Source organism: Glycine max, chromosome 13 (assembly GCF_000004515.6).
Source record: "Glycine max cultivar Williams 82 chromosome 13, Glycine_max_v4.0, whole genome shotgun sequence".
In the NCBI taxonomy this organism is placed as follows: Eukaryota; Viridiplantae; Streptophyta; class Magnoliopsida; order Fabales; family Fabaceae; genus Glycine; species Glycine max.
The window spans coordinates 41,769,875-41,782,386 of record NC_038249.2 but is presented as its reverse complement, the minus strand read 5'-3'; the positions used below and the strand labels follow the sequence as shown (position 1 = coordinate 41,782,386).

The following is a 12,512-nucleotide window of genomic DNA, read 5'->3' as shown; positions in this document are numbered from 1 at the left end:
AGCTTGCTTCTGCAAATCAAGAACTACAAGAAGAAGGGATGGAGATTGAGAGCTTTACATTTCAAAAACCGAACAGCAAAGTCTAGAACAAGTAGTTGAAGACAATATTTCACATATGATAAGATAGAGTCTAGAACCCTATGGAGGACGATATTTTTTAATCTAGTATTGGAGGACAAGTAGTTGAAGACATTTTCGTACACAATGTACAATGCCTTTTAGGAGGAAGAGTAAAATCAAGAACTAGACCATAAAAATTAAAGCAAGAAAAGAGAAAGCTTGAGATTTGAATGATTACCAGTAACCAGCTGCAGCTATAAGCGAGAGTTTCATCCTTTCGTAGCCCAATAGACAGGTTATGTCATGAGCCATCCCCATCACCTTTGGCAATGCAGAAAAATTCTGTTTGTTTATTTCTGACTTGGCTTTACCATGGCCAATATACCCAACAATCTCAAATCCCAAATGTCCTGTTGAACACATCCATAGAATTAGGCATCCGATATTTTGAATCATCATATCCTCTATAAAACTTGTTAAATCCAAGTCTTTCATTTCTCAAAAGCTCTGCCACACCCAGACCATTTCCATTCCGCCCATCCAATTGGCCATTTGACAAGACTGCATTTCTAGACTGCTGCAGAGATAACTGAGGAAATGAAGCCAGATTACTAACTTGTGATTGATTTAACCTTGAAGAAATGCCATAAGAATCACCAAACTGAGAAAAGGAATTCCCAATTTCAGAAAATCGAAGGTCTTGCTGTGGTGAGGGAGATCTTTGCATCAATAATTGAACTCTGGCCTCATTTTCAAAGTAGTTAAACTGTTCAGGGCCTTTACTAACTGCCAAAATAGCAGGATCCATAAATTCAACGTCACCTGGACCACCAATATTTCCATTTGAGGGTGTTTGATAAGAATTTCTCAGTAAGAAAGAAGGGTCCAGCAATGAATTCCCTGTAACGGGCATAACATTAAAATGAAACCAATATGCAGAAAGACATGTAAAAGTAGAAAGAAACAATAACTAACCAGAGAGGGAGTCAAAAGCCTGCCCCATTCTCTCAACTGAAGAGAAACCAGGAGGTGGTGCCCTGTTCGGAACAGAGAATCCTGGCGGTGCTGAAATTTGTGCTCTTGAAACAGCTGAAAGTACATGATAAAGGAATGTCATTACATCTCTAAACGAAGAAAAGACACTTCTATAAGCTGTCATGCCACTTTAACTTGGTGACTTAACTCTCAAAGTCAGTGATCTACAATAAACCACCACAAAAATTGAAAAAGGTATGTTATCCAAACATTTAACTTGAGTAAAACCTGAGAAGTGGACCTTTCATGGGTTTTTTGGGCAATACAAGTGTACTTAAGCAAATTTTTATTCTCCCAAACGTGATAAAAACTCAATTTTTGTTAATCTACACACAAGTTTAATATTGAAATTTTGTGCAGAGTACCATTAGTTAAGTCAGCTCTTGACTATAGACTTTTCCCTAGTTATTTCTGGCAAATCTCACCAAAAGTAAGACATTTTTCAAAATACAGGTTACTTAAGAAGAATATTCAACAAGAATAGCACAAAATAAGACAAGCATGGCTATGAAAAGAGCAGCAAAAGTACCAATGATAAGAAATGCTTCTATAAAAGCTACAATAGCCAGTTTAAGTAAGCTATTAATACTAACTAACCTGAAAGCTTATTGTTTGAAGCAATGAAATGACCACTGCCAAGATTTCCAGATTCCTTGAGGTTATTGGAGGGGAAGCCATTTGCAAAACCCAGCTTGTTCAAAGAAAAGTCTCTTTCCACAAAATCCTGGATGAGTGAGCCATTCTTTGGAAATGGCTGGGTAGCACCAGAAGATGGAGGTACATTGGCTTGGAATTTGGATTCCTCCTGCCATGCAAAAGAAAATCTTGATTGATTGTTACTTTGAACTTTCCTAGAACTAGATTTTTTTAACGGACCATTCTGGCTGTCAGTGTTGTCACCCAACAACTTGGTCAAACTCTCATGTGATGCCAGCGAGTCATCCCAGGCATCAAACTCCATCGATAATATATTTGAAATTATACTACTCTCACCCTTGTCCATAACAGCATCACTTCCAATATTAACTGCATCACTAACTAATCTTCCAATGTGGTGCTCATTGCTTGCATCATGGCGGAACCAATAAGAACTGGTACTGATCTCATCAGAATATCCATTGCATATGTTATGTGCATGTAATAGTGAGTTATCCTCAACTTTATCATTGGCATCTAAAAAACCAGCATTTACAACATTACATGGGTCACCACGCTGCAGAAGAAGAGGACTAGAATGATTTGAGACATGAAGGAAACTGGCTGACTCGGGCAAATAAGAACCAATAACTTCTGGATCCTTAAGTCTCTGATTATCAAAAGTTGTTACATCATCTTCCACTTCAGTATTAGCTGATACTACTTGAGATTGAGAATCCAATGACAAATCACACTGTTCCTTTAAATTACAAACCTCATTATATAATGCAGCAGCTTTACTGTCTGCATTTTTAATCATTAAATCTTTCAATTTGTCAGTATTATACTGCAATTCTTGAGATTGCATAGATTTAACCAACACATTATCAGGTGAGCTGCTAGGTATGGATAGGCTGTAGTGTTTATTTTGGGCATTTCTATCAATGTAAACAGAAGAAAACTCGCAGGACAAATTCTCAATCTCTTCACAGGTAGATATAACTGCTTCCTCAGGACCAAAGCTTAATGGTTGTCGAGTGATGTCAATTGAACTAGTTGTGTTAGTTGCAGTAAAGCTGCCTCTACCACTATCTCCGGCTAATGGTAGAGAAGACAACTGGTTGTTCAATTTAACAGCTGAAAGAGAAACATCAGAAACCAAAGTTCTTTCACCAGCACTATCCAGGATATCCATGCTTCTATTTTGTTCAACAGGTTTCAATAATTCATTTTTTATTTGAGGTGTCATACTACGACTCCCATCACTCAACAGTGGCCTCTTTGTCACATCACTATTTAATGAAGCCTGAATTGTGCATGCAACAGCAGAGGAAAAGGGTAGGCTGCTGCTGATTGTATCAGGTTTAGGCCTGGACAGTCCATTTGGACATAATAAACCATCAGCAGCTGGCTGACAATTTGTAGCCCGTGTACCCCTAGCAAACACATTGATTGGAAATTTTTAAATTATAAATTTAAATTACTTCAACCTTCATTGCTGAATACAATTATACAAATATAAATTACCATGCAACCGCAGAAAGAGCTATAGGTCTCCCAGAAGTTCCATTAGGAGGTGAACTTCTTACAATGCTAACAGAGGTCTGCATATGATAAAAATAGAAAGTTAGTGCCTACATATTCAGATGCAGAATGCACAAACTAAAATTTCCATGCACAAACTAAATATCAAATTAGCACACAATAAAGACATGGTAAAAAAAAACACTAAAAAAAGGAGGCATTATGCAAGAGTTAAAGAAAGCATGAAAAAAAGGCCCTACACTTGATGAATTTTTCACAATTGGTTTTCCTGATGAATTATCCATGCAATCATCCAATGGAGGAGGCAATACATTCCCTGCTTGTCGTTGTATATTGTTTGCAGCACCAGTAATTTGTTGAACATGACTTCTTCAAAACAACAAAGCAAGTGACTAGACCATTGTATGAAAAGCACTACATGCATTTCACAGTAATTTGTTGAACATGACTTCTTCAAAACAACAAAGCAAGTGACTAGACCATTGTATGAAAAGCACTACATGCATTTCACAAGAAGAGATAATATGCAACAAAAAAAAGACAAATTAGGGAAATCTAATTTGAAATGGCTCATGTATAGTGAAGCCCATTAGAATTCATCTACTCCTATATTATAAATTTTTTACACTCTCTTCTCTCCTTGGGAAGTGCATTTCACACACATTTGCAACTAACCAAAAAATATCTCCTTTTATCTTGATTTATACTTAATTTTATTATCCTTTCAATTTAAAAATGACAATCTATTAAAATCTAATTACTTATTATAACTCCAAAATATTATTTCAAATATTTGCTTAATATGAATTTTAACAACAATAGATTTATAAATTTTAACAATTTATTATGAATTATAATTATATAAAAACAAATACATATCCTGCACAAAGCACAAGCTAAAATACTAATTTCAAAAGCAAACGAAACCTTTAATTAGATAGGGTAAAAAAGAAGAAACTATATGCAATCAATCAGAGCAATCTAGAATTTAACGATTCCTATGAACGGATTCATCCCTTTAAACACCATATATTAAAATCTAATTACTTATTATAACTCAAAAATATAATTTCAAAATTTAAAATATTTACTTATTATGAATTTTAATAATAATATAATTTATAAATTTTAATTTTTTATTTATTATGAATTATAATTATATAAAAACAAATAAATATCCTGCACAAAGCGCAAGCTAAAATACTAATTTCAAAAGCAAATGAAACCTTTAATTAGATAGGGGAAAAAAAATTATATGTAATAAATCAGGGCAATCTAGAATTTAATGATTCCTATGAACGAATTCATCCCTTTAAACACCATATATTAAAATTTAATTACTTATTATAACTCCAAAAGATAATTTCAAATATTTACTTGTTATGAATTTTATAATAACATGATTTACAAATTTTAATTATTTATTATGAATTATAATTATATAAAAATAAATATATATCCTGTGCAAAGCGCAAGCTAAAATATTAATTTCAAAAGCAATTGAAACCTTTAATTAGATAGGGAAAAAAAAAAGAAATTATATGTAATAAATCAGAGCAATCTAGAATTTAATGATTCCTATGAACAATATAGAATAGGGGGGAAAAATGAATGGTCCAATCATGTATCAACTGCCAAGCAAAACCCATTTGAATCAATTTAAAAAATACATGCAGCCTTTAACAAACTGCAGGAAAAAAAAAAGTTAGCCAATTGCCCTTGAAAAAGATAATGCTTGGGGAGTTTCAATTATTTCAAGGAACGGTTTTATCATTTATTACTTCCTCAATTTAGAGCGTTGAGGCATAAGGTTTCATGTTCTTATAAATATTTAACTAGAGTCAACATGATTAAGCAAATAAAAGTTTCAGCTATGAAACTCATAATTTAGTATCATAAAAAAGGTATGGCAGATAACAGATCCATCAATGTTAATTTAAAACTGAAAGCTAATATGTAATGCTAACATGACCAGGACAAGAAACATTCTTCTTAACAAGATAAGGTAAAGTACTCTCCTTTACTTTATCCAATTATGGCTGGATCATATAAGCAATAGATTCTATCTTTCAACAGAATCATAACAGGCCTTGCATGAAAGCTCATTTAAGATTAGAAAAATACCTAGTGTATGCTGAAATTATTTCATCTTTTGTGAAACTATCCTCTTGAGAGCCAATCTCATGAAGATATAGACAATCTGGATTGCTGCAAGGCTGGTCATCAAGATCTATCCCCAATCAAGCTTTAACTAGTGAAAGAACAAGTTATAATTCATAAGGAATTAGTAATTTTCAAACCATGTTTCTGAGCCATGCATGACAATATTTAGTGGTTCCAAAACAAGCCCTGCAAATGCATAAACCAAAAGCATTGAGAACTGATAAGATAGAATTGGATTACCACAGGCTAATCACCCTGAATAGCTTCAGTAAATCCAGATAGGTACCTTAAAGGTCTACCCTCCAAAACGAATCCATGCACATTTTGAATGCATCGAATTGCTTCTTCTTCCTTCGAGTAAGTAATATATCTGAGGCAAAAAAAAATTCAGGAACTGCTACAGTTTTATATTATAAAGAAAGGTAAGCAGACATAACAGTCATGGAGAGGGTGAAGGCCAGAAATCCTGTTTAGGTCTTCTTTTAACAATTGAACTTTAGAATGTAAGTGGCTTTTTTTATTTCTTTTACTCAAGAAAAGATATTGGCTTTGGTGAAGTCTTTTGCTCGTCATTTCCTTCCATCCAGTATAGATCTTAAGGGGTCAGAACAAGGAATTTGACTCCTGATAGAGTAGCAGTCAGCCGGCCACTATGGACCACAACAGTGAAGTGCTCCACTACAAGCAATTAGAATTGGCCACGAGTCACTCTGCTATGCCACTATGGGGGCTACCACTGCTGCTACTAATAATCCTGCACAATACCACTAAGAAAAAAAGCTAAGCTGCATTGAAGACAACATAAACTTACACACTACATGTATTGTTTGGAAACTGCTGAACAACACCAGCTGTAGTCCGAGACATTGACACTTTTAAGACCTTTCCATACTGACCAAAATATTCTCGCTGCTGGAGGAACTGCACAGAGATAAAATAAAATATTAGTAAATTTACACTGAGAATAAGAAAAAATGAGAAGGCAAGGGAGGGGATGGTGGCCTGAAAACAAAACAGATACAGAAGACGGCAACTATTGTATTTGAAAGCATGAGGTAAAAAATTTACATCTTCGTCTGCCAGATTGAGAGGCAATCCCACTATGTAAACCAGATTCCGCTGAATTACTCGCACACTACTGAGCTGCTTCCGTGCTTCAGAAGATTTTGACTTTGCTTTCTGGTTCTTCACCTTTTTTTCCATATGAACTTCAGCCACCAATCTAAGTAAAGACATAATTAACAAGAGAAACACACCAATAAGGCCTAGTTTGGCAGATTAAACAAGTTTCTAAGTAAGATAAAGATCTAAGAAACAAAAATCATAAGACTTTTGTTCCATCATAAATAAGGCCTAGCTTAAACAAGTTTCTAAGTAGCTTATAACTGGTATTTTCTTTTGTTCTATCATAAAGACAGATAATATAGCATAATATGATAGCTTATTTAGAGTGTAGTTTGAAGATATGGTTATGCAAAATTGCAAATGCATGCATGCATGCTTAATTTAAAAACAAAGAAAGGGCCTATGAAAGCAACACAACACTTCAACCTACAGAAATGTACTGTTAACAGAATAACCTCTCACAGTTTGCAGCCATCCCAACAATCTTTTCCTTATCATATGGAGAACGACATGCAGGGCATCGTCCCTCTGTGTCATCCTTCTCAGCCATTTCCAGTATGTGATGCCAACACCAGACACATATCTACAGTCAAGTAGAGATAAAAAATATTATTCACCATTAGTGTTTATGATATAAAAATTTTCCACAGAAAACCCAAAATAAATAACAGCACCTGTATCTTAAACACATGTTGATTTACAAAAGATGAAGTAGCACTTTATTCTAAACAGGAAAAAGAAACACTGCTACTAAATAGTTTAGAGAGTAACCCGCACAATTCGGTCAGTATGCAATAATCAGTAACATATTGTAGAATTCACTAATAAATGCCACCTGGCAGAATTACAAGCTGCATAAAATACAACTAAGGATGGAACAAGACAGGGAGAGAATAAACAGTGAAGAATGCCAAATGTTAAAAAAGATCAACTGAGAAGAAAATCTATATGGACCAAAAAACCAAAGCAGCCAGAGTGGCAAAAAATTAACTTTAAAAAACACAACATATTGTATAAAAACCTTCAGACTTTGCCTGATAACAAAAAAAAGAACATAGAAATAGAATCAAACCTGATAACCACATTTGCATGGTTTCAACTGCTGATCTGTCAAATCCATCTCTTCAGCACAGAGAGGACAAGTCCTTTCTCCTTCGTCACTCATGATTGCCCTGGATAAAAATTCAGTAACCAGGAAACACATGTCACCGACACAACAGCCAAGCAAACACCGCTACAAGAGGAAAAAGTCTACTTTTAAGTGAAACCAAATACTATTTTGCCTCAGGAACAACAACTTTGATAGTGCAAATTATCATCTACCCCTTGACGCAACAACTTAATAACAACGTTTTGCACTGTCACACAGTCACTTTAGGATACTATAACAACAAAAAAACAGGAAAAGAATTCATGCATTAGACAATATGCGAAATTCGAAATACGATTAACAATTACACAAGAGAAGTGGACTACAACCATAAAACACAGCTTCAATTCTTATACTTAAATCCAAATAAAAATAAATAAATAGATTGAAGCACGTCCCTGAGAAACCTCAGATCAATTAAACACTAATCGGAGCATAAAATCACACAAGCACAAAGGGAATAATAGGCAATCAAAGACCTAACCACGATTGTTCAAAGCTAACAAAATCGAAATCCGACAAAATCCGAAAGCCAAAGCTGGATTGTGAATTTAAATATTAAAAAACAACAACGAAACAACAAATTGACGAGCGATAACAATGATCGGTGAAATTAATCCGCGAATGCATTAGGGATCTATACGAAGAAATTGATTCGAATATTCGAAGTTAGGGCGATGGATTGGAGCTCCATAACTTACAGTGATGAGATCGTCGGTAAGAGGAAGAGATTGTTCGAGAAGAAACGCAAGCACGATAAGGAAGACGCACAGGGGGAGAGCGAGAGGCCGAGAGTGAGCAAAGTGTAAAGAAAACCATTTTAAAGACAGAGAGAGAGAGAGAATAAGGCTTTGTTTGGATCGGACGTTTTGGCTGCTGCTTCTCTCCTTCACGCGTCGCTGTCGTTCTATTTTCTAACTCCGTTTCATGCCCTTCTGTTTTGTTTTATTTACTGCAACGTGCCCTTTTTGTCCTGTTGACTCCCTCCTTTTATTGATTCTATCCGTTGCAATTTGTCCAACTCGAGTTCACTGTTTCAGTATTTAGATTCTCTACGATGTGTGCGTTCCTAAGTCCTCGTTTGTATATGTGACACGTGATTCACTTTTTTTTTTTCACACGGCTGTGTTTGGTGAAAAGCTCCTTTCTTCGTCATCAAAAGAGACACGGATATCTTTTTGATTTAGAATATCATAATTTTGTTCATGGATAAGAAATTTTAGTTAACTTTTTAGTTTTATTTATTAGTTGAAAATTTTATTTTAGTATTGGGTAAATAATTTTTTTCAACAATTCTTAATGTTTATTGAGACGTGTTATTTTAGTACTATTTTTAAAAATGTTAGTTTTTAGTTTCTAGTATTTTTTACTTTTATTTTTAATATATTTATTCATTTTTTTGTTATTTTTTTAAAATAAATCATAATTTTTTTTTGTCATTTTATATTTTTTAATTTTTTTATAATTAATTTCATCAAACATTTATAATTTAATAGATTATTTTTTTTCTTCCAACTGCTCATTTTTTAATTTTCAAGCTAATTTGAGCAAAATTAGCCTTTGTAACCTTGATTATAAAAGTCCCAATTGAATTATTTATCTATTTTTTTAACTAAAGTATTTTTGACCGAATGATCATTGGATTTTAGCTGACGTGGCATTAGAGGGTATGGATTCTTTAAACACCACCAAGAGCATTGCATGAAGGCTTTTTTACAGGATTCTTGACAGTAAAAATTGATGGTTATGTTTATTTGATTTGAATGAAGTGGTTAATAAACAAGGGGGGGAAAAGAGAGATTGGTGTTAATGTAATATACTTATCACAAGTCAATGATTTTAGGGATGTTTTGCACTTGCGTAACTTGCATGTAAGTAAGGATAACACTTTCACATGGCATAACAAAAATGAAGGAATGACTAACATACAAACATAGAAAATCTACTATTTCAATGACTCATCAAGTAAGGTATGCATCAAATCATTACCTAACTTTTGTTAATAGTTTTTCCCCGATTTATGGTACAAGAGATTTCTAAGAAAGATCATAAACTTAGAAGAATCATGGACACAAATAAAGAAGATGGTACATATCAAATAATAATACTATAAGCAAGAAATTGTCCAGGATCGACCCTGCTGTGAGTAAGTAAGACTTAAAACAAATTTTATGATTTTTTTTTTACTTTAAATGATATAACTATATAATAAATATCTTGTCAATTATATTATGTGCTTTTGCTTTATAAAAACTAACAACAAATAGTTAGTGTTGCTTGTGCTTTATCGTCAAATATAGTCAATTGGTTTGAAAACTGAAGACAAATGGGGGTGATAAAAAAATGGACGTATTTTAATACTCTTCTTAAATATATAAAAGTTTTTACTCAGTATGTTACGTATTTATAACATATAATTTTCATAAATTAATTAACTATTGTAAATGGATCCTTTTATATATAAAATGGACAACATTTATCCAACTAGCTGTAAATAAAAAAAATAACAACTTGAAAAAATGTAATAAATGTTTTAGCCAAAAGCATAAAATTAATTTTGTTGGTGTAAAAATTTTGTGTGTGTGCACAGTTTCGAAAAAAATATCACACGTGATAATAATTTAAGAAGACTCTTGCTAAATAAACCTCTCTGTTTGGTAAGTTAACCCCTCTCTCCCCAATAAAATTTTATTACCAATCATACCCTTTTAAGCATGTTTCTACACACCCCAAGTTGGGTCTTCTTCCCTTCAAGGGACATGCCACCATCGAAAGCCACGTTGATCTCCATTCCATCGCCAACATCGATTCTCAAGCGATAAAATTGGCTACGTTCAACCCCAAAATTGAGGTCAATCATTGCCCGCTAGAGATCGAAGGAGGGTCTCCAAATGTTTGAACCCTGTTGATCTCAAGATGGTAAAGAATCACTTTTAACGGAAAAAAAAAATCAGATCCACAAAAAAGGAAACCAAATACGCAAAAAATGAAACTAGATCTGTACAAAATGAAATCAAATATGCACAAAACGAAACCAAATATGCACAAATTGAAACCAAATCTTTACAAAATGAAACCATATCCAAACATGAAAATGATTTCTCTCTCCTCATTTTAATGGCAGTTCATGGTAGGTGTGGGCACAACGTCGATGGTGGCTGCCATTTGCCATATGTCGACGATGGAAACCAGCGCATGACGGTCTTGCTTGATGGGTGCATGGCGGCCATCACTTTCCGAACCAAACAACCGACAACCATTCTTCTTTCTCTCAACACCCTCTGACTTTGCTTCTTTGAAACAGATCATGATGACAAAGTTGTGTTTTCTGTTTTAAGGGTTTCAAATTAATTTGGATCTAATTTGTTGTTGTTTGGGTTTTGGGTCTGTTTGCAGGTATGATGGAGATTGCAAAAGGGAGGAAAGACAAAGAATAATAAGGGATTCATAGTGGTTTTGAGGTGGGGCAATTTTGTGGAGGTTCATGATGTGTGGTTACGAGATTTTGCGGAGGTTCACGATGGAGGTTGTTTGTGGAGACAAAATGAAGAACACAAACACAAGGTTAAAAGGATACAAATGGTAATAAAAAATTTAATGAGAAGAAAGGGGGTTAAGGTGTATTTAGCATGAGCCTTCAAAAATATCACAAGCTATTGCCCAAACTTTTTTGACATGGACTATGTAATACGCAAACAAGCCCACAGTTCAAGTTTGAGTCCAGCGATAGAATGGTATTATCGTTTGGGCTTTGTTAGTCTCACTATTGATGGGCTTTCTTTTCACTCTTCAACTTTTTTTAATTTTTTTTTTTTACAAAAATAATTTGGGCAGAAATTAGTTTCTACTTTCTATAGTGTATTATATAATGTATGTGGAACAAATATATAACGAAAATTTACTCCTACCGAAGATATTTTTTTAACCCTAATAAAATTAAGCACTCAAGGTTTGTAATTACGCCATGATATTTTCAAGAACTACTGCATTTCTATTATACTCAGAGATAGTAGGAGTATGGGTGTTTAGAATGTAGTTAGGTTCCCTAAAAAAAAGAATGTAGTTAGGTTTTATCAATAAAAAAAATCTTGTTAGGTTTGGTTTTTTGGCAAAAAAAATATTCAAACCAAGCATACCGATTATATGCGGTTTAATTTATTTTGTTTTAAAAGCAATATCAATTTAAAATCTAATCAAACCAATTCTGATTTTTATGGATTTTTTAAAATTAATATCAATTCCAAAACAAATTATATGCGATTTCTTATATTTTGTTTTGGATGAATTAAAGAAAAATGATTTTATTATAATTTTAATTATTAACTTTTAAATAGAAATTATAAATTTATAATTTTACACATAAATGTTATGAAAGAGAAATCAAAGATAAATCATAAAATGTAATAATCATAACATTAATGATTAAATTCAAATAGGACAATGGTCTAAATTCTAGATTATTTAATTTTATTTTTACTTAGAGTGAAAACAACTTCATCTTATCATAGAATAAAGTAAATGACTAAATTATAAACCATATACAGTAAGATATATGGTACATGGCACTATGTCTCGGAGCAAATATAGAAGTTCAACTCTATTCTCTAACCTAACTTTGCAAACCTTGAGTTGAGGAATGATGTATGGCAAAGCTGTTGCACTGGAGAGTGTGCTTATAGTTGGCGGTGAAGATCGAAGACCACGGCAACTGCAACTGTGGCTAACTAGTTCACAAGAAGTTCATTATTTTTTACTATTAATTGGTTTAAAATATAATCGAGTCTTAATCGTTTTTGGT

General features: G+C 33.4%; 1 protein-coding gene across 6 annotated transcripts; it reads right to left on the bottom strand.

The window, feature by feature from the left end:
* Positions 1-298: 298 nt before the first annotated feature.
* On the bottom strand, positions 299-11,293 carry LOC100805811 (uncharacterized). Of its 6 annotated transcripts, none has more exons than XM_006594934.4 (13): positions 10,419-11,293; positions 7,637-7,736; positions 7,020-7,147; positions 6,508-6,661; positions 6,251-6,360; positions 5,726-5,809; positions 5,577-5,625; positions 5,401-5,492; positions 3,516-3,645; positions 3,259-3,335; positions 1,693-3,167; positions 1,036-1,149; positions 299-960 (listed from the first exon to the last, which is right to left on the bottom strand). In XM_006594934.4, exons 1-13 carry the CDS (start codon positions 10,517-10,519, stop codon positions 455-457), a joined length of 3,120 nt encoding a protein of 1,039 aa, XP_006594997.1. In that variant the 5' UTR covers positions 10,520-11,293; the 3' UTR covers positions 299-454. The 6 variants fall into 6 exon arrangements, with proteins under 6 accessions (XP_006594997.1, XP_040864444.1, XP_006594998.1 ...); XM_041008510.1 differs by having other exon boundaries at positions 305-960; positions 6,995-7,147; XM_006594935.4 differs by having other exon boundaries at positions 305-960; positions 3,516-3,642.
* Between the last annotated feature and the right edge of the window lie 1,219 nt (positions 11,294-12,512).